Genomic DNA, 24,395 nt, shown 5'->3' with positions numbered 1-24,395 from the left:
CCAGCAGTGGTTAAGGGACACGGTTTTCCCTACGAGGTGAGGCACCTTCGCTTTAAACAATTATACCTGTCTTGGCTGTCTGCTCACAAACTAATATACAGGCTGAAATTGCAGGGGGTGAAAGAGAACATCCCTGGGCCTCTGTTGGAAACAGCCCAAATACATGGGAAAAACAGACCCAGTGACAAAAGGTGAGCAGCCCTGCTTTGCTGCAGACATGTCGGAGCAAATTCATGGAGCGCAATTCCCAAGCCATGGGAGGGATAATAAAGGGGTGGGGGGAATAACCAGGGGAGCCAGGAGATACCTCGGGAATCCTCTCTATCACATTTAACCTTCTAATAACAGAGGGTGATAACAGGGAGTTAATCCATCGAGAGAGGGAAGCACAAGAGGTTTTGACAGCACTCAATGATGCTCCTCATCTTGCACGTTGGATTAGCTCCCCAAACCTCTGCCTTGCCCACCTGGCCTCATCCTTTCCCTTGCATCCCCCTCCCAACCACTTAATTCCTTCCACTTTGAACTCCGTTAGCACTCCAAATTAAAGGCACTGCTGATAGGATTAGCAGCTTAGTCTATCTGGCGATTATACAGTTATCTTAATTCTCTTTGTCCAGCCCTCTTTATCATCCTCTTTACTAGGACTTGATTTTAACTCGGACAAAGACAGGCATAAAGTATCACAGCATACATTATAGGAGCTGCTATAAGGGGATCCCAACCCTGAAAAGAGGCATGGAGAGAGCTACATGCTACAGAACATGGATAAATCCTTAATAGGGATCTTCCTGCGGCTTCAGCTTTGGGCATTACGTCTTCCTCTGAAAGTCTGTCCCATGCCCACACTGCAAAACTGCTGTTAGCAGCCAGTGTTGTCCAGTGCTCCAGGTTCCAGAGCCGACCTAAGCTTGGTTTTAGCACCATGTCAGCACTTACTTGAACAGGGAGTTCTTAGGCCTCTGTGGTTTCTTCTTTGCAAAGAAGGCTGCAAATTCCCTCCCGGAGCTGGCGTAGCTGAGCTGGGCGGACGGCTCCGAGGCCGCGCGCGTGTTCTTCATATCCAGGTATTCTGTCAGCAGCATCTGCAAACAGAAGGAGAGGAAGGCAAAGCTTGAAATAAAAGTGTCGTCACGCAGCGCAAACACCAAGATCTTCGTGTACTCCAGAGGGCTGAAGGCTGGTAAAGTAATAAAAGATCTTCCAGGTTTGTAATCAGCATCGAAGCCCAAGCTTCACTTTCAGAAATGAGATCCTAGTTGTCTGTATGTCACCAACGGGGTAAAAACACTTCTTATGTTAATAGACAGATTCAGGCTACCCCAAAACGCTGCTGGCCCCGAGAGCATCTTGCAAAGACTCCTCACTGCTCCCAAAGCTGCTCCTGCCCTCAACAGCAGCAGCAAGATAGCGGGTAGCTGGCCACCCTTTATAGCCTATAGATTACATACTGCAAGTCTTAAAAATCCAAAGGTTACCAAGCTTTCTAAGCTGAGGTGGCATAACTGATGCCTTTTAAACAACTCTGCAGTGCAGAAACAGACTCCAAGTCATTCATTTTTATCTTGAGAGACAATGAAATTAGAAAGAAACCCCTTAAAAATGACTTTTATTAATGCATTTAGAAATTCAACGTTTATTCTCATAAAATCTTACCCATGTGGAGGGTATTATTACTGTATTCAACTCTAACAACGAGTTAGAATTCATCAAGGCTGTGCCACAAACAAAGTACATGGGAATAAATATCCCAGTAAATGACCTAACGCCCCTAATCAGAAACAATTCAGGATGACTTGGAAAGAATACGAACAGAAAACAATGTGATTTCAACTCCTAAGAAGCCCTCAGTTAAAACTTTACCTGAGCCCAAGCTTCTTAAATGTGCCCTTATTGGCAAGGGCCAAAACAACCACCGTGCTGATTCTTAACAGTAATTTACCAATTATGTTCGTGTTCCCATATTGGCATTTTGTCTCACTTACTCGAATTAACAACCGTAAAATCAAAGATAGTGGAAACTGCACCAGCTCAGATCTTGCTCAGATCTGCTGTCCTACAGCACTTCTTCAGAACAAGGTCATTACCTACCTGAGCAGAAGTGACCCATGATGATGTATGACCAAGAGGGAGAAGTTAAGGGAGAGGTCCTCGATGTACAGCCCACTTGCCCTCCAACCACAGCAAAACCCTTAAGCTTCTTAAGGGACACTATTAAAATGTGAGACAGGCTTAAAATCTCACTAGCTACTTGCTTGAAAAAATACCTTGAAGTTTTAGTGTCTCTTTAGCTCCTGAGACTCCGTTTCTGGCAGCCAGTGTCACGGACTCCAAGCTATTTGGTCAAGATGCCCGTCTGCTCTGCTCTCAGTCCTTCCACTGGATTTTAATAAGCATCCTAATTCAGCAGTGGAAGCTGTGGCCTGGCCACATACTTATTAAAAGCCACAGCAACCTAGAACTTCAAAATCCACTTACAAGAAAAGACTAACCAGGCATTCTTCTGCCTACCGAGGCAAAAAGGACTTTTCCTTAACAGTAAACGTAGAGGATTTCATGATTTGGTCCCGTAACATTTTAGTGGGAGTTGCTCAGCCATCAATCAAACCTTGTTAGACATTAATCCCATGCACGAAGGGCAAGATTTATGAGTGACTGCAAAGTCTGCGCCATCCCATTCATCTCTAATGAGGCCTTTTGCCCTTCTGCTCAATGGTTGAATCCTGCCATCCATGTCGTACATTCACATCAACGTGAAGAGAAGCAAGCTGCACATCAAGCCCTCTTCACCTAATGGTTCTTTGGGAAGCAAAATTAAGATTAAATGTTTTATTAAAAAGGCAGTATTTATACATGTGGAGGCCTAACTAAATACTCAGGTTTTAAAAGGTCACATGAATATGTGCAGCGTGGCTCCCATGTTGACCAGCAAAGAGCTCTCCATACACTGTGGTAGCTCTGAACCACCATGAGTCAGGAGCAACTTGCACCCAACTTGCACGTCTCTCTGCTGCTCGCGCTTGATGCCACTCTCCAAACCACGGTTCTCATTTCTTGGCCGGGTTCCATGAGAAGTTGTGTGATTCACGTTGCCGTCTCCTGCTCAAGTCTGACCTATGATTGAAATGGGCACAATAAAACACGCCCGGCCACGGGGTGACAGCTCAATTCATTCTGCCTCTTCTGAGGTTTGGAGAGCGGAGGCCTGAGCTTGGAAAATGCTCCATGTCATCAGTTAAAAGATGTTTTGCATCTTCATGGATTCTCCGTTAAGATGGATGCTGTGGGGTGAATTACTTGCTGCACTAGAAAAATGAGACTGTTTCAAAATCTAGGATCTCTTTCTAAAATACTACCATTCTGCCATTAATTCTTTTTTGAGACAATTCTACCTCAAGGTGGCTGCCTTGAGCAACGATAGGACCTCAAGCAAAACAGATGTGTTAGCTAAGCAGGTCCCAAGACATTTATGGCAAAAACAACCATCTGAATTTTGATATGTTCTGGAAGATAATTCACAAAATTCTTCTTATATCCAACAACCGTGAAGTGACAACTGAATGCTTGAACACTGACGCATCCCAGTGAGAACTTGGGAAGCTACTGAGCAGCAGCTACAAACAACTCCAGAGCTACATGAAAAATATACATGCCTTTTTTTAAACCTGCCAAATAATTATCAATGTCATAATGTTGATTTTCAGTGAATGTTCAGAGTTTTGTGGGTTCCAAAACCTGGGAGAGGTTTTAAAGAGAGGTACTTGGGGAGGAACAACCCCAGGCATGAGTATGGGTTAGGGGATGACATGCAGCTCCATGAAGAGGGACCTGGGAGTCCTGGTTGACACCAAGTTGCCCATGAGGCAGCAGAGCCCTCGTGGCCAAGGAGGCCAATGGGCTCCTGGCTGCATCAGGAGGCCGTTGGCAGCAGGGCAGGGAGGGGATCCTGCCCCTCTGCTCAGCTCTGGGGAGGCCAAATCTGGAGCCTTGGGAGCAGCTCTGGGCTCCCCAGGACAAGAGGGACGTGGAGCTTCTGGAGAGGGGCCAGCGCAGAGCGACAGGGCTGAGGAAGGGCCTGGAGCAGCTGTGGTGTGAGGAGAGGCCGAGCGAGCGGGGCCTGTTGAGCTGGAGAAGAGGAGGCCGAGAGGGGACCTGGTCAGTGTGTGCAAGCAGCCGAGGGGAGGATGGAGGGAGGAAGGGCCAAGCTCTTGTGGGTGGTGGCCAGTGGCAGGCCAAGGGGCCCTGGGGCCAAGCTGCAGCGCAGGCAGCTCCACGTGCCCGTGAGGAAGAGCTTGTTTGGTGGGAGGGTGCCCGAGCCCTGGCCCAGGCTGCCCAGGGAGGCTGCGGAGGCTCCTGCTCTGCAGATCTGCCAGCGCGCCGGGATGCGCCCGGGTGCCCCGTGCTCTGGGTGTCCCTGCGGGAGCAGGGGCTGCCCTGGGGGGTCCCTGCCAACCTCAGCTACCCTGGGATTCTGTGAAGAGACGAAATGAAAAGTACCTCAGTACCCAGACTAGCACATGGGTAAATGGATGACCTAGGCAAATACTGGCCTCCCAACTTTGCATCGATCTGAGACAAGATAACAGATGATGGAAGAGTCTGTTACAAATGAATTAAAGAATAATAACACAATTTATGTCTATCAAGACGGATTTAGAGAAAACAGATCCTGGCTAACTGGCATTTTTATGAGATGACAAATTTAGTTTTAAATAAATTGAGAAAGACAGAGAGCTGTATTTCCACAAAGGATCTGAGAGTAAAACCAAAGCAAGAGTCACACAGCATCCACTGAAGCAAAATCAGGCTAGTGGAAAAATCTGTGATACCCAACTAGAAGGCAGGGAAGTCACCAATGCCATATTATGCAAAGTCCCAGATTTTTTTCTCCCTTTTGTCCTCTGTATTTCAAATGAAAGCCTAATCCAGAATTCTTCTCTTTTACTGGTTAGAGATCTTCTAATTTTCACCTTAACTTTGGTCCATCCTGTCTTTGAAACCATTAGTTACTAAAAACCGTTAATCAGAGAGAGCACATGCATGACTTGTTCCTGTCTCTATTTTGGGGGAGATAGGAGAAAAATGATAAATAATAAGAAAATAATAAAGAGAACAGACCATTAACATAGAAAAATATTAATTTGGGGGGTAAACTGTCATCGAGCACTTTCAGCATCACCAGAGGTAGATTTCTATGCTTAGAGGGAAAGAACAAAAGAGTCTTCAATATAAAACTATGGGTCTTAATTACAAATAAAGCAGCAGCTCCAAGAGATTGGGGCACATTCAAGGCAATTAATAGCAAAGAGTTTACCATTATGGCAAATAAAATGAATTAACTAATGAAATACTGGCTAAATCTGGCAGAAATGAAGTTTTCCGCCTTCCCACCCAGAAGGGTGGATGAAACCTGGCCCTCCTAAACCCAGAGAGAGGAGGCAAGAAGCAGCGTGGGAGTTATTAAAAGGCTGGAAGGCAGGACTTGGAGCACAACACCAAGAAGTCGGGAGCTTGGTCTTACTAGCTTAGCAAGGAGCAGGCTTGGAGGTTATCAGATCAGTCCGCAAGCCCATAACACAGCACAAGACTGATGAAAAAAGGCTTTGCTAATGAATTTATTAAAAAATCCCGAAGTCTGGGGAAAGCTGAAGCTGGGCAGGCTTTGACTAGCAGCTAGGCATGCATTTGGAGAGCGTAATTATCCTCTCAAATCAAAGGCTACGGTGATTTCCCCGTCACTGCCTTCCCCCGTCCCAGTCAAGGCTGGATGCCTGTCAGAAGGATGTGCTGTCATTCCAAGAGGAATTAATTCAAGAAATGACCACAGTTTGTTTCATGCAAGAGGTCAGTCAAGGAGATCACAACGGTTCCCCTTGGCCTTAGCATCCCTAAGCCCCTGGCACGCTGTGGTGGCTCTCAGGTTGCTGGGTGAAGGAACCTTGGATGTTCAAAGCGTTGTTGCTGGACATCTCCTTCCACTACCGCTTCCTCCAAAACATGGAGCTGAAATCAGTCATCATCGATGCTTGTGTTGGGTAGATGGCCTTGCACTGGAGGAGACCTCTTGTCCTGCCTTCCTGGAGCTCTTCCATAGCATATAAATTTTACTACAGCTTCCCTAATGCACAGGGAAGCACCTGGTGACAGCAAAGGGCAGTGCGGGCTTTGGGAAGGACACAACAGCTCCAAGAAAGGATGATATCCAACCACAGATGACTTTGGGACAATAAAGGCAACCGTAAATGAATCCTGAAAACACCTGGGATTCCAAGGAGGATGCACTACTGGGCCATGCACTTACTTCTTTATACACAAAATACAGAGAAAATGAGACATCCTTCTTCCGACTCTGGAGACTGGAGGTAACTACTATCAAAATCTCAAAACAAGGCAAGAAAAGCAGTGTAATTCAGTGGGAATCTAGTCTATAACCAACTACCCCGTAATTTTCAGTATCAAGTTTCTTATTAAGAGGCTGCAGTAAATGCAAAATTTAACAAAAAGTGGTTCAATTGCATTTTATGACCACCAAGCTTTCTGCAGGAGAGTGCTAATAAATGAACTTGAGAGAACAGGGCCCAAATGCACCTATAGCACACGTGACAAGGGACAAAGCAATACAAGGCTGAAAGAATAAAATATTTTTTTTTTAAATGCTGTACAAGCTGCTTTATCTAATCCTCATTGCCCATGAAATTAATTTAAGCAGAAGGCAATAATAAAATCCCTTTGAGAACTAATTCGCACAAGGCATTGCCCAATTTATTATTGTCAGAATATCATTATTGTTATTTTTGTTGCTTTTTTCATTTTGGGGGAAAAGTAAAAATACACAACAAAACCCCCAGCACTATTTAGCTAAAGCTGCCACTGCCACCACATTCATTACCAACGCTAATGAGCAATTAGTGCCACCAAGAGCGCAGCTCTGGGGCTGCTCTTCTACCTCCCGGGACGGAGGCGATGCAACAACCCCCCAAAGCGCTTTAGAAAACACAACTTCTTGAAAACTGCTTTAATTGACACTGCATTGGAGAGCTGCTCGGATCACTGGCCAGCCCTTGTTCTATTTTCCCTAGGCTTGATGCAACTTGCCTCCACAGTTTCTGTGTCCCATCAAGAGAGCTTCTCCAAACTTCTTCAATTGACTTGAACTCAAATTTCTTGTCTTCAATTTATTGACACAGAAAGTTTCATGATGCCTTTGCTGAAACTAAGTTATCTTCCCTTTGCAAAAGGGAGAAAATCTTTTTTTTTTTTTTTTCCCAGCCTTCCTCGTGGTCCAGCTGCTTTATTTATTTTAATGGAAAAGGGACAAACATAGATGGTAAATTTATTTAAGCTGTGAAGAGTCGACTCGAATAACTGGCTCATAAAACAAACAGGGGGCGTTTAATTTTCTCCTGATGTATCCCCGTTCTGCAAACAGATATTATGCTGAAAGCAGCGGCTGGAGCAAGAAGGCTGCTCCTGCTCTCGGCGTCAGCCCTCAGCACCAAAACAGAACCACGGGGGTTGTGGCACTGTTGGGGGGTCACTCAGGATTATTCACTTCCTTGGACAAAATGGAAAGTTCTTTGGTCTGTTTGCAGAGTGAAGCTGAGGTTGCCTCTGCAATAGGGCTACAGCACACGTTGAAATAGTTTAGGGCATCTGGGCTTAATATTACCCACGGCTTGGCCAAAAAAATGTATATTTTGGCAAGTGCATCCAATTGGATTCTGGACAATAACTTATATTTCCTAGGATCACTAACAAAGTATACCTAATACCTCTACCTAAACCAATATCTATAATATAAATATTTACATCCTTGGTACGTAGCTATACATCTAGCTGTATCTACACACCACATACAAACAAAACCCCATCATTTTGCAGCCTCAGGGTGCAAAGAGGCCGTTTTGGTGCAGGTGCCCAACACATTGAGCCAACCTCAACTCCCCCGAGCCGCTGCTCATCACGCATGGGCACCGACGCGGAGCAGCGTGACCAGAGGAGGAGGGAACACGTTGTTTAAATACCAGCCGTGTTAACTCCGGGATAGAACAGCACACTTCATGTATTTGGGGCCGTCAACTAATTGCTTAAGACATCCCGCCACGGCGCAGCCGGTAACAGGAGCATGCCCTCGGTCTTCATTAAATGCCAGCTCTTAATAACAGACTCCAAAAGGGCTTTAATTGCATTTACTCGCAGCTCCTGAACTTTAAAAAGTTGTTAATCAGATTTCTATGTAAATGGAACGACGATTAAAGGTTAAGTACAGGTTTCTGAAATTTCTGCAGTCGAAGACGGATTGCCCTTAACAGGAAAGAGAAACTACCAGACTTGACAGGAACTAAACATCTTAATTAAATACTCTAGAAGTACAGTACTTATTTTGGCGTGAAGTTCTATTTTCAAATGTCAAACTTAATCAGGCACTTGACAAAAAGGTGCAGTATCCCCACGGCGCCGGGCAGCGGAAAATACCTGAGGAAGAAATGCCCGGATGAACGAAACGGCTCCCAAAGCCTCTGCTAGCCCCAAACCTCCAAGTCCTCCAAGTCTAATGGTTCTAAAACTCACAGAATGGTTGAGGTTGGAAGGAACCTCTACAATTCATCTAGCCCAACCTCCTGCTCAGGCAGGGTTGGCCAAGCCCGGCTCAGGGGTAGGACATCTCAGTTGGTGACACGCTGACTTCCCACTTGCAGCGCTGCTCCAACCCAGCTCTGGGGCCTGCAGACCCATGGCAGCCTGTGCTGTGGTGAGGAACAGGCCTCAAGGGGCACCGAAAGACACTTGGTGATGCCAAAATTTCACAAAATAAGAAATATCTCCATGTAATTCTAAGTCTGGTGAGCAGCACCTGTGTGGGGATCATCTGAGAGGCTGAAGAAGGAGCTTCAGGACCTGAGGGCTTAAGCCCTACAGCGCTTAGTTGGACAGTGGGCGGTAAGGCCACCAGATGAGGTACCACAAGGAGGGATCTGTTTTTTTCCTGGACACAATAATCTGACCCCAGCACAAGCAAAATAACACGAATCTTCATACTCTTATCGTGCATGGCAATTCATGAAGGCTAAAGACTAGGAGGATCTGAATATCAGTATAAATACATGCCAAAGTACATTCATTTCTTACAGAATTAATCCTTAAAAGGAGAGATCAGGGTTGAAGCACTTTTCTAGCACCTACCCCAATCCTAGGAAGAAATATTTTTCCAGTAAGCTCTACAATAGTTAAAGTAACCACCAGTTCACTAAAGCAAAGCTTCATAGAATAGAAAACACAAAAACACAGACACAGGGGCAAAATAAAGAGAAATTTAGCAATGGAAGGTGCAGAGACAGACTCTGCCTTTATGCCCTATAAAACAGGTGGAAGGGGATAACGTGAGGAACAAAAAAAAGTTAATTAAAGTATGTAGCAGAGCTGTGCAGATACCAGTTGCTTCATCCTCTTACGGTCTCACTGAACACTTGGTCGCTGCCACTTGAGAAAAGGAGGGAGAGAAGGAAACTTCCACCCACCTCTGCCTAATGCACAGCTGGAGCAGGAGCTATTACGGTGATTTACCCGCTAGTGCTGCGAATCTGGAGGAGTAAAAGAGGATTAAGAGAAGTTTTAAAAGCAAATCTGCTATAGCTAAACCTAGTACTGTTGCTCTGCTATTTATAAATAGCTTAAACAGATGTAGCAAGAGCGGTTATGAGGCTGCATTCAGTATGAATCCACGAAACGTGTAAATCAGCAGCTTTCTCCAATCTTTGTCAAAATTAAGGTGAAGAAATTAAGCCCTTATCACTTTCACAGCCTCTTTTAGTAATAAGGTGGAGTATCAGACAGCTCTGCGTAAGAAGCACCACGCTGCCAAAAATCACTTCCCTGATGCCTTAAACAGAGGTGAGCGTTTTCTAATTGCTCAGCAACTGCAGGATCCACCTGTAGCCCAATCTCCACCCACAACCCAGAAGTGAAGCACCTGACAGGTGGCAGCAGCCCCTAAAATTAGTCGTGTGAAAGGTTTGCACAAAAGCACAGCTGAAGACCAGCGACAGCAAACAGAGGCTTGGGCAGGATCAGGTCTAGGGCCTCCATGACGGTGATGAAAGGGCACGTTCCCCTTTGACACGAGCCCAGCAGCCACCGTTTCACGCCCAGCCGCTGGCACCTTTGAAGGACATCAGAACCAGAGACCCTCTTTGTCGTCCTTACAATGAGCCCGGTTTTCTATCCCAGCTGCGTGCTGGGGTTTCCCTACTTTGGAGGCTTGATCACAAAGCGCCCCTCAACTTATTCTAGGAAAATATAGGGTTTTTTTTTTTTTTTTTTTTGTGAAGCTGTAGGGTCTTAGATGTTATTACTAATAGACTGATGCCAGAGGGGGGAGCTCATGGCATAGAGAAGATTCCCGTTTCTAAGGTTTGGGGGGAAAAATGATGGGGAAAGAGAAAGGAAATTGTACAAAGCTTTTGTGCATGAGCCTTTGCTTCCTTTTCAGGTACCCTTTGGGATCGCTCTCCCTCCTGCCTTGTCTGCTGCTCCACGCAAGGAGGGCGCCGGGCCACCAAAAACCAGTGTCCTACAGATGACAAAGCTCCTGAGTGTGTCCCAAGTGAGGAGATACCTGAATGTCCTTCTGCACGGGGGAACTGTTCCCTGCCCCTTGCAGGGGCAAACAGAGCTGAGCAGCAGCACCTGCATCTACAGATACCAGGGCCTGTGCAGCAGCACTAGGAAACACATCATTAGTTTCAAGGAGGGATGTGACCTTGCAGAGGTTTCTTACTCTGGACTTGGAGCATAATCACTGGGATCAGCAGCAAGAAGAGCAGGGTGATTACAAAAGGTAAAACCACGTGAGCTTCCATGCCCTCAAAAGGGAGCATCTGCCACTCAACTGCTCGTAAAAACACTACCAGCTATCGCCCATGGGGGCTCCTTTCTGCAACATCATCCCAGGCCTCCAAATTAGGACGTGCTGGACCCAAAGCTTCACTTACAAAGCACTTCTTGGCCCGGAACGTACCCTGCATCCTGTTGAAATGCATTTGATTGGGCAAGTGTTCACCCGAGATAAATTATTTTGGGTAAGCTTTCTACAGTAGACCTGCAACCCTGGCTTTCGTTCACTCGGAAAAGTCCAAGTGCTCCTGGAGCCCCTTGGTGGCATCGTTTCCATCAGGAAAAATCTCCCTGCAGGCTGTCAAAGGGAAGGATAAATGCAATAGCAGTAGGAATCCATTTCAAACCTAAAAGCTTAAGAAAAACCCAACCAACCAAACAAAGAAAACCCCACTGCATTCTTATATTCTCTAAAGCAAACAATAAACTGTTACTTTTGCTCAGACAAACCCTCCCACCTAAAGTCATCACGTCTTTGTCCAGCCTTTTTCTTACAGAAGCAGCTCTGCAAATGTCCTCTCATTTCTTGAGAGCCAGAGCAGGAGTCCACCCATCTTTTCCACAGCAGGAAGGCTGGACCTGGTCCTTGCTGCTGCAATTGCAGCTTTCACCGACATCCTAAGGGTAGTATCAGATCCTTATGCTTTAATGAACTTACTCTTTAGGGTGCAATTGTGCAACAGAGGCGAGGCATTTATTCATGTTGAAAACCAGAAGAAAAATCACTGCCACAAACCGAGGTCCAGAGGGCTGGATCGTTGCTTCTAGGACCCAGCTTGGGCTCTAGGAACATTCATTTTCCCGGTATATGGTGAGACTTGAGCATTGCATGATGAAGGGATTGGCACGGAGGAAATCAGATCCAAAGCTTCAACATCTGGGGCAAGGAAGGCAAAGAGGGTTTGTGGAGCATCTCAGTCCATAGAAAAGCCACCAGCATCGCTCTTGCCACCACCACGAACTCCTGCGGGAGCAGAAGTCACAGAAACATGCAAGAAACTGGCGGGTTAATGCCACAGGGTGGAGCCAGGAGAAAGCAGATGGCTGCGACAGCGACCTCACATCTCTGCCCGCATCTACCATTTCAGTCCCGGCTTTCTCACAAGAAAAGCTGCCCCTCTGCAGCAAATCCCACCTTCCTGAGCTTCCAAAGCACAATATAAATGTTGAATTCTGCTCTTGAAAGGACTACCTGCCATCGCAAGCTTCTTTGGGGTCACACGAAACTCCAACAGGTTCCAGCCGTCGCAGAGAACTAAGTCTGTGCGCCCAGTTGTGCTACAGCTCATTTCACATGCACATACATTATGAAAAAATAAAGCACTGACTGGCATCTAACCACGGACAAGGGTTGATAAGAAATGATGGCAGAAATGAACAGACAAACCCCATATTAGCTTGTCTGCATTTCAGATAACTACTTGTGAGGGTTTTATTTTTAAGACATTTGCGACTCACGAGGGAGCCGGAAAATTTACTGTCTGCTGCGATCTAATAATGTTGGCAGCTCTGAGAGTTACCTGGTTTTTGATGTGTGACACCAATCTGTCTTCAATGGCTAAGGATGCTGATGCTTAAAAGAGTTCTCCCTCCCCTTTTTCGTGCACACGGCTTCCAGGGAGCAGAATTTGTCAAATAAGTAAAAAAAAAATTAATAAAAATGGAAAAAAAAGCACAGGCCACAGAAACTGATGGAAATGAGAGAAAAAGGATGGAAGGAGAAAGCTGAAGAACTTGTTCGGGTGTTGCAGTGCTCAACTGGACTACGTGCCAAGGAGATGTGTCGCTTGTAATTGCAAGTGATAAAATGGGTGGCTTAGACGTCACCCAGGATGGAAACATGCTCCTAGATAAGGAATGAAGGAGACCAGAGCGTGTTTTTAGTTCAACCATCCCCCTTCCCTCCACCTCACTCTCCACCACTTCCTTTGCCTCAACCAAGAGCCAACAGAGAGAGGTGGTTTTGGCCAAGGAGATGTTTTGTGGTGAGACAGGAGGGGTTGGACCTTTGCTGGAGCCTCTCAGTACTACTGACAAGTATCAAAACCTACCTTGAGATGAGGAACCCCCTAACCATGGCCTTGAGAAAAGGCAAAAAGGGCCAGGATGAGCCTGGAGCAAGGAGGGTGCAGGAGAAGCAAGGAAGAGCAACAGGGACCTCTTCAAAATCCACCGTACACTTTAACAACCCGCAGCCCCACAAATCACTGTCACGGAGGAGCCAGCAGCTCCCAAGCGCTTCTTTATTCCCTTCCATTAGTCTGCTGCCTTTCCCCCCCGATCCTATCAGTCACAGACAGAAGACTAATATATACCTTTATTTTGCCAAAGTTTAAATGCATCACAGCCCAAGTGTAAATAATTTATAATCAAGAAGAGGCTGGTGCAGAGCTGCGAGGAGGATAAAGCTTTTAATGGCAGGAAGATGCAGCTCTGCTCATGCCCGTGTAAACAAAGTGTTTGCTGCTCTAAAAGGAGGATTTCACAAGGAAACAACCCCCCCTGCTTCAGCTTCCCTTGATTTTAATACTGGTCCTTCAAGCAAAAGCTCATTACTAATCCAATTTTAATGTCACTTGAAGCCTTACAAATAAGGAGACCACACAGGGAGCTGATGATTTTAATTCTGGCACTTAAATCACAAGTGCGAAGTTAAATGCACCGCGCGCCCTTCCCCCTTGCTTTAATTCTACATTCGATTTCAACGTCTTCTTCTTCCAGCTCCCAACGTGCGAGGCAGGGTTCAGAGCTCAAACAGGGGGGGCCCTGGCAACGCTTTGATATCCAGCTGGTGGATGGGGTCTCTAGCACGTCATCTATTGCTCTTGAGAGCAGGGCAGTAATCCCAGTGTCTTCTCTGGAACTGCGGAAAACAGCCTGGGGAGAGACCTCAGTCGCCTGCTCCATCCCCACACCCCAAAGAACCAGTTTTGTCCATGCCTGACAGATGCTTAGGAGTTGTTCGGCACTCTAAGTGACGTGTAATATTCCTAAATCATTCACTGCCTCACACAGTGGCCATTAGATTAGCCATTAACACAAGAAACATTTAAGTCTCCCTCGACACTCTTTAAGCCCAGGACTTCCTACCCTCTCATGTTCTGGAAAACAGATGATTCCCCTCCGCTTTTCAATGTTCTTGCATTTAAGAGCCATAGCTCTCTCCACGCCTTGAGTCTTCACATTTCTGCATAAAGGGGTTGTTCCATTTTCCCCTTTGGTCGTTTTTAACTCAGTCCTAGGTTGTTCTTGAATCCTCTCCCACTGCTTCAGACTGGTCCAAGACTGGACCAAACAGGACTTGGTCTGAACTCTTCTCAGCAATGACAAGAGCAGGATTTTTTTTGCAAATATTCATCCAGGCCCTGTTCCTCTCACACTCAACAGTGCAATACTTGGCTCTTAAGCAGTTGGTGACCCACTGAACCCCTTAAGTTCTTTTTTTGAAGATGACACATGGCCAACCATTCGCTTTGAACACCTGCAAATAAGCAAGTTTGCAACTGCATCCATTCTTTTAACTGTAATTTAGCAAGATGTTACAGATTAATCACATCTGATCACGTCTCCCAAAATACGGCCAAGCCCCTCCTGCCATCCTGACGTTTAATGATTCACTAGTGCAGTAAGCCATTAACAAAAATAACTGAAGATTATCAAAGCCCAGATAGAGCACTCAAAGAAGCCATGAGATGAATCCTGTAGTAATGGAGCCTCTATCACTCCTCACTTCCCAACCGGTTGTTCATCCCCCTCATTACAGTTCTATCTACGTCACCGTTCCCCAAGTTGGTTATGAGAAGAAGCCAACGAGAAGCCAGCAGGAGGCTTCCTGCCACCAGGACAGAGGCCACCCACAGCTTCTCCCTCCTCCTCTCGCAGCTTGCAGAAGGAAATTAAAGCAGCTGACAGCTTAGGCTTGACACTCTGCAAGAGCAACTCCCCCTCTCGTGGTAACATCTTATGTTATGATCAACCCGAAGTTGAAGAGAGAATGATGAAGGTGACCCAAGACGGAGGAAAACAGAAACAAATAAAAAAAAACAGAAATAAACAAACAACAACAACAAAAAAGACTCACAGAATGGTTAAGGTTGGAAAGGACTTTGAGAGATGATCTAGTCTTAATCCCTGCTCAAGTAGGGAGACCCAGAGCACATGGTGCTCCCCAGCTCCTCCAAATTCCAAACCCAGCACTCGTCCACACATTCCTATATAAATTCAACAGGGTTCTTAACGGAGATGGAAGATGGGAGAAGAGCTGGTGACAGAGCCCAGCAGGATCCTTGCGTAGACCTGGGGGATGCCACTGTTGCAGGAGATCCAGAGGTGCAGATAACGTGCAATTGAGAAAAAAATGAGGTGAAGAGAAGAAATGCATGTAGATATTGAAAAAAAATACATCAATGAACTTGGGCAGCAGCATTGCAGGTTTTCAAGCTATAAAACAACATCCACCATAAAGTACTGAACTACAGAAAAATCCGTCCCATAGCTGCTTTGATTTCTATCTGCGATTCTTGCAATTTGTATCTGAGGTACCTCATCTTCAGCCGTCAACAACCAAACGCCCTCTTATATTTCTAGGACAATACGGAATCCGCTGCCTTTTCTGCTACCTAGCAGATGGTGTGTGAGAAGCCCGGCTTACTACGGCACTGGCTCATCTCACAGTCGACTCATCTCCTGCATTTCCCAAAACACCAGCTCGGGCTGAAGCTCTCCCCATGCTGAGGTCATTCTCCACAGCCTCCTCCCTGTACATCATTACACATTCCTTACCAGACACGTCTTCTACTCAGAGGCAGCACTACCCGGCAAGGTATCTGCATCACAGATGCAGAAGGCTCCAAAGCTCAGCCTTTATCTGCCAGTCAAACTTAGGAAGGGGCTCACGCTTTTAGGGGCTGAAGCGCAGCACAAAAGCACAGCTCTCACTCACTTGGGCACTCAGGCTAGACAGCAAATCCAAACTATTTTTTTCTCAGCTTTTGCTACTATACACTGCATATTTCAGCGCTTTTTTTTTTCAGTCCTCTGCCTCCCTTTTTAATATTTGTTCTTTCTTTCTTCTTGTTCTGACAGTTCAGATTCATGCTGGCCACTTCTGTCAAACTTAATTCAGCATTAACCTTCCAGAATTAAGATTATGAAGAGTGCAATTCTCCCTCCTCCCTGCTGAAAATCAACTTATCTTTATTCAAGTCAAGTCTGTCAAGGGGCATTACAGAAGGCCTGTGCAAAACTAACATTAAAAATGATTCAGTCATTGAGTTACAGGTCTTGCAACATTGGGTTTCGCTGCATTTTCTTCAATAGATGTATCCAATTTTTCACTCCAGTATTGATTCCTCGAGACTCAAATGTATTTATGGTATTGAAGAAGGATGGATAGGAAGGAGAGAGATAATACACAGACTCACATGAAATCAGATGAAAGCAGAAAATGGAGCCCATGGAGAAGCATCTTAAATATACAGATGCAATTTTTTTTTTATTTTACTTTAGCAATTGTCAGGTAGAGGTTGATAACATTAATTTGCCTAATTTACCTTGCAAACAAGGTCTGTTGCAATGTATTTCATGATCCAAGCTCTATCCAAGTGCCCAAGTACCTCAGGACGTTTTTGAAGAGATAATGAATGATGATGATCATGGATCTTTGCAAAGTCAGCTCTGATTCAAGCAACAAATCCTCCGTTTAATTGTAGCTGCGTGTAAATCTTACTACTTTTTAACTATCTTTTATTCCCTGCCTCTTAACTGCATTAGACATCCCTGAAACCACAGCAAGAAAAAACAGGAGCTGCTGCCCACCCTTCCTATCCCCACCCACTATTTTATCTTGTTACTTCTTATTTATTTTCTCCCTAAGGTAAACAAACCTGTTTTTTTTTAATCTTTCTCCATCTAGAAATTTGTATGAGTGCTCTGATTCCCCCTGCCCTTCTCCTAATCCCTTCTAGTTCTGCAATATCCTTTAAGATGAACACAGACTATTCACGGCAGACCACTACTGAGGAGGCTTGCAGTATTGATTTCCACAAAGCCAATATCACATTTAATTTGATATGCCCTCCTTATGCACCCCAGCATCTCGTTAGTTTTGACCACAGTTTGCACATTACCAGTGCAAGCGAGTTCTCCAAAACAACACCCACTTTCCCGTCTGGCTCGTTTAAAGCCAAAGAAGCTGAACAAATAATTTTATTTTACCCTTCAATACGCATTGCTACCTTGTTTAGATGTCTTTCAAGTTCAGTTTCTGCTTAGCCCAACTAACCTGTAAGATTTGCTGTCTTCACACGCAGACCTCTTTGAAGGCCACTAACAAGCATGATAACCATGAGGCTTAGCAGAGAAACAGAGTTAACCTTTTTTCACGACGATCATTTCTCCCTGGTTGTTACTGCTCTTTTTTTTGCTGGCATCTCATCGACTTCATACTTTTCCTCCCTATGAAAAAAAGTCTCCAGATATCCTACCTTTGAACTCAAATTAGTTACAAACTTCCCTCTAAAGCCTCCGCATTGATTATCAGCAGATAGGTCCCTCTCCCGCCTTATTAAAAGCAATGACTAGTTTCAGAAAAATTGTTTTGTTTCTCAGTAATATTTCTTAAGTAATAGGATTATTCCACCGTTCAATGTCTAGTCTGACTCTTCCACTTAACCAATTAAAATATCAATAATCAGAGGATATCGGCTCCTATACATTTCTTAAAATGTTGCAGGTGTCTGATTTTTTTTTTCCAAGAAACACACTCTATTTCTGATCCTCAATCCACCAACTAGTAAAACACGCACTTAGGAAAATAGTTTTGTCTCTTTACGTGGTCCCTCTCTACTCTGAATTCTCATCTCACTAGACAGGGAAATTCTTTAAATAAAGTCCTGTTCCTCCACCTCCTACAAAAAGTCTGTCTCTCGTGGAGAGCCTGCAAACAGCTTTGCACATTTCCATTGACATTTGCTACTGCACCACCCTGGCACAATGCACCCTCTAACTTGCTTTTCTCTATCACAAGGAATCCAAGCACCTAATTTTTATTTAATTTAGTCTCACTCGGCACCTGCTTTTCATTCAGTTGCTTAGGCCTTATTTTTGTGTAATTTCATCCATCCTTCCTGCAATATGTTGTTGTTTGCGAGTGACTTGTACACTGATGGAGACTCTACAACAGCAAATATTTACTTTACTACTGAAGGCAAATATTTGACTTCTATTGCTACCCAATTTTCAAATGGATAAGAAAATACTTCTCCTTGAATTAGCTATGACAGTTAGATGCATCCACACAACATGCAGTTCATCTAATTCTGTGACTAAAGACTCATGACCTACTCTAGACACTCTAATTTATAAAAATACCAAAAAAAAAGAACATTAGAATTCACCATTTTTCCACTACCTTTTAGATTGTATATTTAATTTATATTTGCTGAAAGGGCTCGTTATTCATTTTTTCTTTAAATAAAAACCTCATTCTTTTCTCTCAAAAATTACAAGCACAGAAAATACCTTCAGTCTCTGCTCTTAATTTGCTAGGTCACCGAGTGGTCTCGTCTTAGATTTTCCTAGAAAGATGGTGTTTTATGCCTTCTTTAATTGCTAACTTCCATTCTGCAGCAACTTTTCTTCTGCAAAAATGTCTCATTTCAGTCAAGCTGCCACCACCTGTACCATGCTCCAAGTCTGCTTTTTAAGTTTAGAGCTTAAATGAGAAGAGCAATGAATGTCATAGAAACTCAATAACCTCTGGGCCAAAAAAGGTCTGCCATTATGGGGCGAGAACCCTCTAGTCTGGGGAGAGAGACTTTCTACTTTCATTATTATTTTTTAAGACTTTTTAACTTTTTTCCCCACTTTTTTTTTTTAATTGAATGCTTGTTGTTCAACAACTTGAGTGTTTCTCCTCCAACGCCTTGTCCGGTCTCCTTGGGCTTCAGGCTGCACTGTGATTTGGGGGGGATTTATTCAACGGAACAAGAGCTCAAATCCCTTGGGAATTTGGATGAGGGTAACGCGTGAACGCGCAGCACAACTTGGAGCAATGAGATGCCCCTGTCTTAGAAATCACCTCCCCATTTTCGCTGCATACTAATATCTGCAAAGCTGAAAAGCAAAGGAGAAAAGGATGTTATCCCCTCGCAGATGGGAACCACACAGCAGCGACACAGGTGTCTGGCTCCATCAGCATTCCCAACCTTTCGCTCCTACAAGGGTGACATTTTTAATCCCCAACATGACAGATTTTGTTAAATGGATAACGAACTGTTATCCACGGATCACACCGCCTAAGTCGGCAAACAGCAGAATATAAATGACAACCTTATTCGTTGTGCCCAAGTCCAGGCGAGTGACAGGGACATTCGAACACACAAAACTCCCTTGAGTCGTCCTGAATTTTGGAGATTCTGGGTGACTTCCCTATAAAAGGGCACAGAAATGTATTTCCATCATCTTCTGGAAGAGGTTCCCCTTTATTTTATTACAAAAAGGGTGACTTTGCCCTGCAAGGTGCCTGGCCTCAAGCCAGCAAAGCACTTAGGCCCCAGCGCGGCTGTAACCACGTGAGGAGTCCTGCTCAAGCCATAGGTTTAATTGCTTCTCTGGATTGGGGCCAAGCACTCAGCACACAGCGGATCAGGACCTCGCTGACGACACTGGCATCTCCATACGTGGAGCATCCTTGAAGGCTGCGCCCAACTGCTGCTCAATCAGTCTAAACACCAGATAATAACGGATAATTTCTTAATTATTAGCTCTGTGCCGTGAATGGTGCATTTAACCAGGACACAGTCAAGTTTTGATGGGAATTCTAGTGTGAATGCGTTCAAATTATGCCGTGGAATAGATTAATCGCTTAACAATTCAGACCTAGAAGATCAATATTCCTTAATAAATATCCATCCTCATCACCGTGTTCTCCCTAGAGTCTGTACAAGAAGGCTTTCACTGAGAAGACAATGACTAAATTATAACTAATGAGTTCTCTGAATCCTTTGCTTTTAGTGGAGGGTTGGTAGAGGACACCCACACCAGAAAATTAAATATATTTTATGATTTTTAAGAATTTTTCTAATTAATAAAAATCGCTTTTCATGCATTGCTGAAAACAAAAGGAGAAAGGAATGCACAAATTGACTTTAATAAACTGGCAACTCAGCAAACAAGAATATCAAACCTCTTCAAATCTGATTACAGGAAAGATTTTAAATGGCCCCCTAGATCTTTGGAATCACAAAACCTTCCCTGACCAAATTACTTTCAATTCTTCCTAACCATGTTCTGAAGAAAAACATCATCAACGCCATGGCAAATCAATAGGAAATGTTCCAGAAAACAATGCAGAAGCAAGGAAGATCAAAAGAGTAAGTCCCGGAAAGGCAGCAGTTTGGAAGATGAAGAAAACCAAACAATAAAATAGCTACTAAACAGGCTCGGCGTCCACCTGGCTCTCAAAATTAAAACAGCTATTTGTTTTATCAACCAGATCATAAGAGAATAATGATCTGAAAGGACATCGATTCTTCAAAATAAAACAAAGAGTCTACAAATTAAATACTGGTGAATGCAAATATTAAAAGCAATGGCCTTTATAGCCCTCAACTTGGCACATATCATTTTAAAGCAAACTATCCACCCTATTTCAAACAAGCAGCTTGTTCAAGGCTGCAGCTCCAACCGCTGCTGCATGTCAGACAAGAAGAGTCCAAAACCACCCATTAACCCCGTGGAACAACCAGGCGAGTTACAGAGCTTACGTTTGAGATGTAAATACAAGATATTCTCAGGTTGTGAGAGAACTACGCAAGCAAGCAGGCACATTGCCTGCCACTGTAGAGTTGTTTCCACCACAAAGATGTATTTTGGAAGGCATGGCAGCAATGCCATGAACTCAACCTTGGATGACACGCTGCATGTGGCAAGCAGAGACAAACCACTACAGCATGAACAGATTTTCGGCGTTGATCATGAAGGACAGACAGGTTTGGAAGTGGGGAAGAAGTGATGAGATGCAGAGGGGAGAAACCCTGAGGCAGAAGGCAGCAGGTGGGAAGAGAAGGGGTCTCGGCTCCTTGCAAGTCAACGCAACCAACTGGGGCAATGGGACCATCCTAATGAAGATCAAAAGCAGAGTCAGCTCAGCTGAGAAGAAACTAAAATCCTGGGCTTAGTTTCAGCTGTCAGAAGGGACGGTCAGGATACCATTAATTAATGAATCATTATCAAAACTGTAAAAAAGATACGATGAGCTTCACCACTGCTGAGGTTTAACAATACTTTGTGGAAATCTTTTCAGAATCATTAAGTGCATCAACTCGGCTTGATTCTGCTCACCCAGCACTTACCTAAGTGAGGTCTCCCAGGCAGTCTGGCCGGCCAAATTAGCTGCATAAATGCTGGTATCATCAAGATCTCTCTGAGGGGCTGCGATCACTCGTTTTTATTTTGCAAACACGGCCATCAGAACCAGAAGTTTTAGGAAGCCAGAAGAGGAATTCAGTTATAGGCCAAGACATGTAAGAAAAGGTTACACTTACCCATGATGATCAATCTTTTTCCTTTCCCCATCTTTCCCCCTCAACTGGCATCACACGGACACAATTCCCCAAAAATCCTGACACTGGCACCATGAATAAAAAGAACTAAGAGTCCTTCAGCTGCTCTTGGTGCAGCACAAGGTTCCCCTGGGCAGCTCTTGCAATCCCATGCAGGGCCCTTTCCAGAAAAACCTCCAAAAGCTTCAATTCTGCCCTCACAGCAGTATCTTTAAACATCCTATGCACCTTCAAGAAGTCTCATCTTTGCCAGGACAAGATAACGTTTCAGCAAGTGGAAAGCATGGACACAAGGTGAGAAGAAAGCTGATAGAGTGAAAAAAAAAAACCCTATTCATACTGCAAAAGTTCCCTCATCCATAAGATAGCAGCAATTTCATAACATTCTTAAAAAAAAAAAAAACCCTTGCTTTTCCACTCCCCTTTGAGTAGAGTTTCCCACTCGAAGTCAGGATTATAAATGTATTTCCATTAAATTGCCTCTCTGCATTTGAAGCTGGAAGGGTTACAACGGTACTGCATATACGTTAAACTGGGCTGTGATACAGAGGAGCAGCAGGTTATTCTAAGATTAAAAAATAACAAAGAGGCCCCACTTAAATATCACCCACTCCCCTGTGCTTGCCTTGCCAAACACACACAGTCGCACGCAACTTAAGCAGTTTATCCCAAATTTAAATGACGTCCACATATGAGGCTGCTGTGCAGATTAAAAATAAAAGTTATTCTGGTATTGGTAAATGAGGGCTACTTTCAACAACTAGCTGGAGCAATACCTCAATTTGCTCACCTAATGCTGGCTCTGGATTGTCTATTTTATAGTGTGGTTGATGCCGTAGGGATCCTTTAATGGTTCTTTATATTTAGCTTTTTTTTTGAGTTCTTGTTTTCTTGTTCCACAGGCAAGGAAAAAAAAAACATGAATTAGCATATAAAGAAGATAAGGCCAAGCTCTTGTGGGTGGTGGCCAGTGGCAGGCCAAGGGGCCAAGCTGCAGCTCCATGTGGCCGTGAGGAAGAGCTTGTTTGGTGGGAGGGTGCCCGAGCCCTGGCCCAGGCTGCCCAGGGAGGCTGCGGAGGCTCCTGCTCTGCAGATCTGCCAGCGCGCCGGGATGCGCCCGGGTGCCCCGTGCTCTGGGTGTCCCTGCGGGAGCAGGGGCTGCCCTGGGGGAGCACTGGGGTCCCTTCCAACCTCAACCACTCTGGGATCTTACCTGTACCTCAGGTACAATCTGGATGGCTGCAGTTGAGAGAAGCTAAAGGGGTTTGATTCATCCTACTTTTAGGCTGAGATCCTAAAGAAAATTAGTACAGGATACCGCTGTGCATCCAGAAGGATGTATCCCAGACAGATCAGTCTTGTATAGACCATGAATAGCTCTTACAACTTGTCCAGGAGACGGTGCTTTTATACCATCAATTAACACACGAACCTTTCATTTGATCTTCAAGAAGCTGTTAATTACACAGCTCCCTGCAAAAACCAAAGGCAGGAGAGAGGAATGTCTAACATGGCCTTCAACCTGAACCTGTGGCCTCCAAAAGACCCTGTGGCAGACAGAATAGGTCAACAGCAGCAGAACGCAGGTTTCTAACCTTGCAGATAAGTCTCACTATCCCATCCGCATCTGCACCTGCAGATCCCTTCCCTCGGGTATTTGATGTTTGGATTTTTATTGAAATGACTTTGCAGAGAACATCAATACACGTTTGGGTGGCCGGTAAGAACGAGGAAGTCGCTCTGCTTCTGCTGGTGTTACAGAAGACATTTAAGCCTGTCAAGACAAACTTTCAGATTAATATCTACCTAGTTTTCAGTAAGTGTCAAGTATATAAGTACCAGGAATACAGGTGTAATGGTAAATATGAAGCGTAAGCAACAGAGGAGGTTTTTCAAACTCAATCTCTGAAGAATATGAAGCCAAAGGATGTTTTGCCATGAGAATTGTTGCTAAGAAAGGAGGGTGGGAAAAAAGAATCAGCCTCCAACATCCCCTATGCAACTACAACAACATGGAATTTAAAGGAATCACATTGGTGGTTATAATTAAGGAAAGATTCGCTTGTAAGGCACAGTACAAATTTCTACAAATCACATCTCTCAGCCTAAGTTTACTAAGATGCAGTAAAGTAACACTTGACTAGAGATGTGGAAGCTTTATTCACCCTTCCAAATATCTCCAAGACTTTAAGATTTAAAAGTCATATATTAGTAATTAAAAGCACAAAGAAAATCAGAGGGGATTTTTTTAATTGATGTGTGCTAACTAGCTGTTGATCTTACAGCCATTTCTCAACCCACATCAAGCACAATGTTAGCCAGGGAAGTTTTTCCCTTCAAAACTGTTCCCCAAAACAAAGCTGAACCAGAGGAACTATAAAATTCAGACTGCAACATAATGTTTTCCAGGCCCTTCCCAGCAGGAATATCAAAATCCAGCCCTGTAAAGAAGATTATTTTCATAATGTAACTGTTAATGAATGAGTACCATCCCCCTTAATACTTATTTTGTTAGTTAAAGAGCATGATTGCACAGAAACCAAATGAGGGGATGACCTGAAATGTATTTATGAACTTACTGCCTCATAATGACAGATGTTAAGTGACAGAGAATTGAAAGGTAGGAGGAAATGGGAAGATCCCAGCCTGGATCATGTGGAATCGAATGCTTAAGACAATACTTTAAAATCCTGCCAGTCCTCTTGGAAAAAGGGATATCCTGTACAAAAGCATCCAACTGAACTCACCTCGCAGCAGAGAGGAAAAAGTGAGTGCTTCTGAAGTGAAAATACGGCTAGCTTGAAAATAAAATACAAAAACTATAGGACCGTTGGTGTTTGCAAAATATTGGAAGCAACGTAGGTTTAAGGAGCACGTGCCACGTTCATGAACCTACACTACTGCCTTCCAGGGATGCAACTGGAGAGTTCAGATACA

The 24,395-nt window shown here is 44.4% G+C and overlaps 1 protein-coding gene across 1 annotated transcript in view; it reads right to left on the bottom strand.

The window, feature by feature from the left end:
• Window positions 1–24,395, bottom strand: part of EXOC4 (exocyst complex component 4) — a gene marked incomplete at its 3' end in the record, with an annotated part of 138,113 nt that overhangs the window by 55,769 nt on the left and 57,949 nt on the right. Inside the window, exon 8 of the mRNA XM_026052457.1 lies at window positions 940–1,085. Within this exon, the coding sequence (XP_025908242.1) occupies window positions 940–1,085 (146 nt within the window). The remainder of the gene's footprint in view (window positions 1–939; window positions 1,086–24,395) is intronic.

The sequence above is a fragment of the Nothoprocta perdicaria genome, unplaced genomic scaffold (assembly GCF_003342845.1).
Source record: "Nothoprocta perdicaria isolate Ctin4 unplaced genomic scaffold, notPer1 scaffold_89, whole genome shotgun sequence".
Classification (NCBI taxonomy): Eukaryota; Metazoa; Chordata; class Aves; order Tinamiformes; family Tinamidae; genus Nothoprocta; species Nothoprocta perdicaria.
Note: the sequence above shows the minus strand (reverse complement) of the source record. Positions and strands in the feature narration are given on the sequence as shown.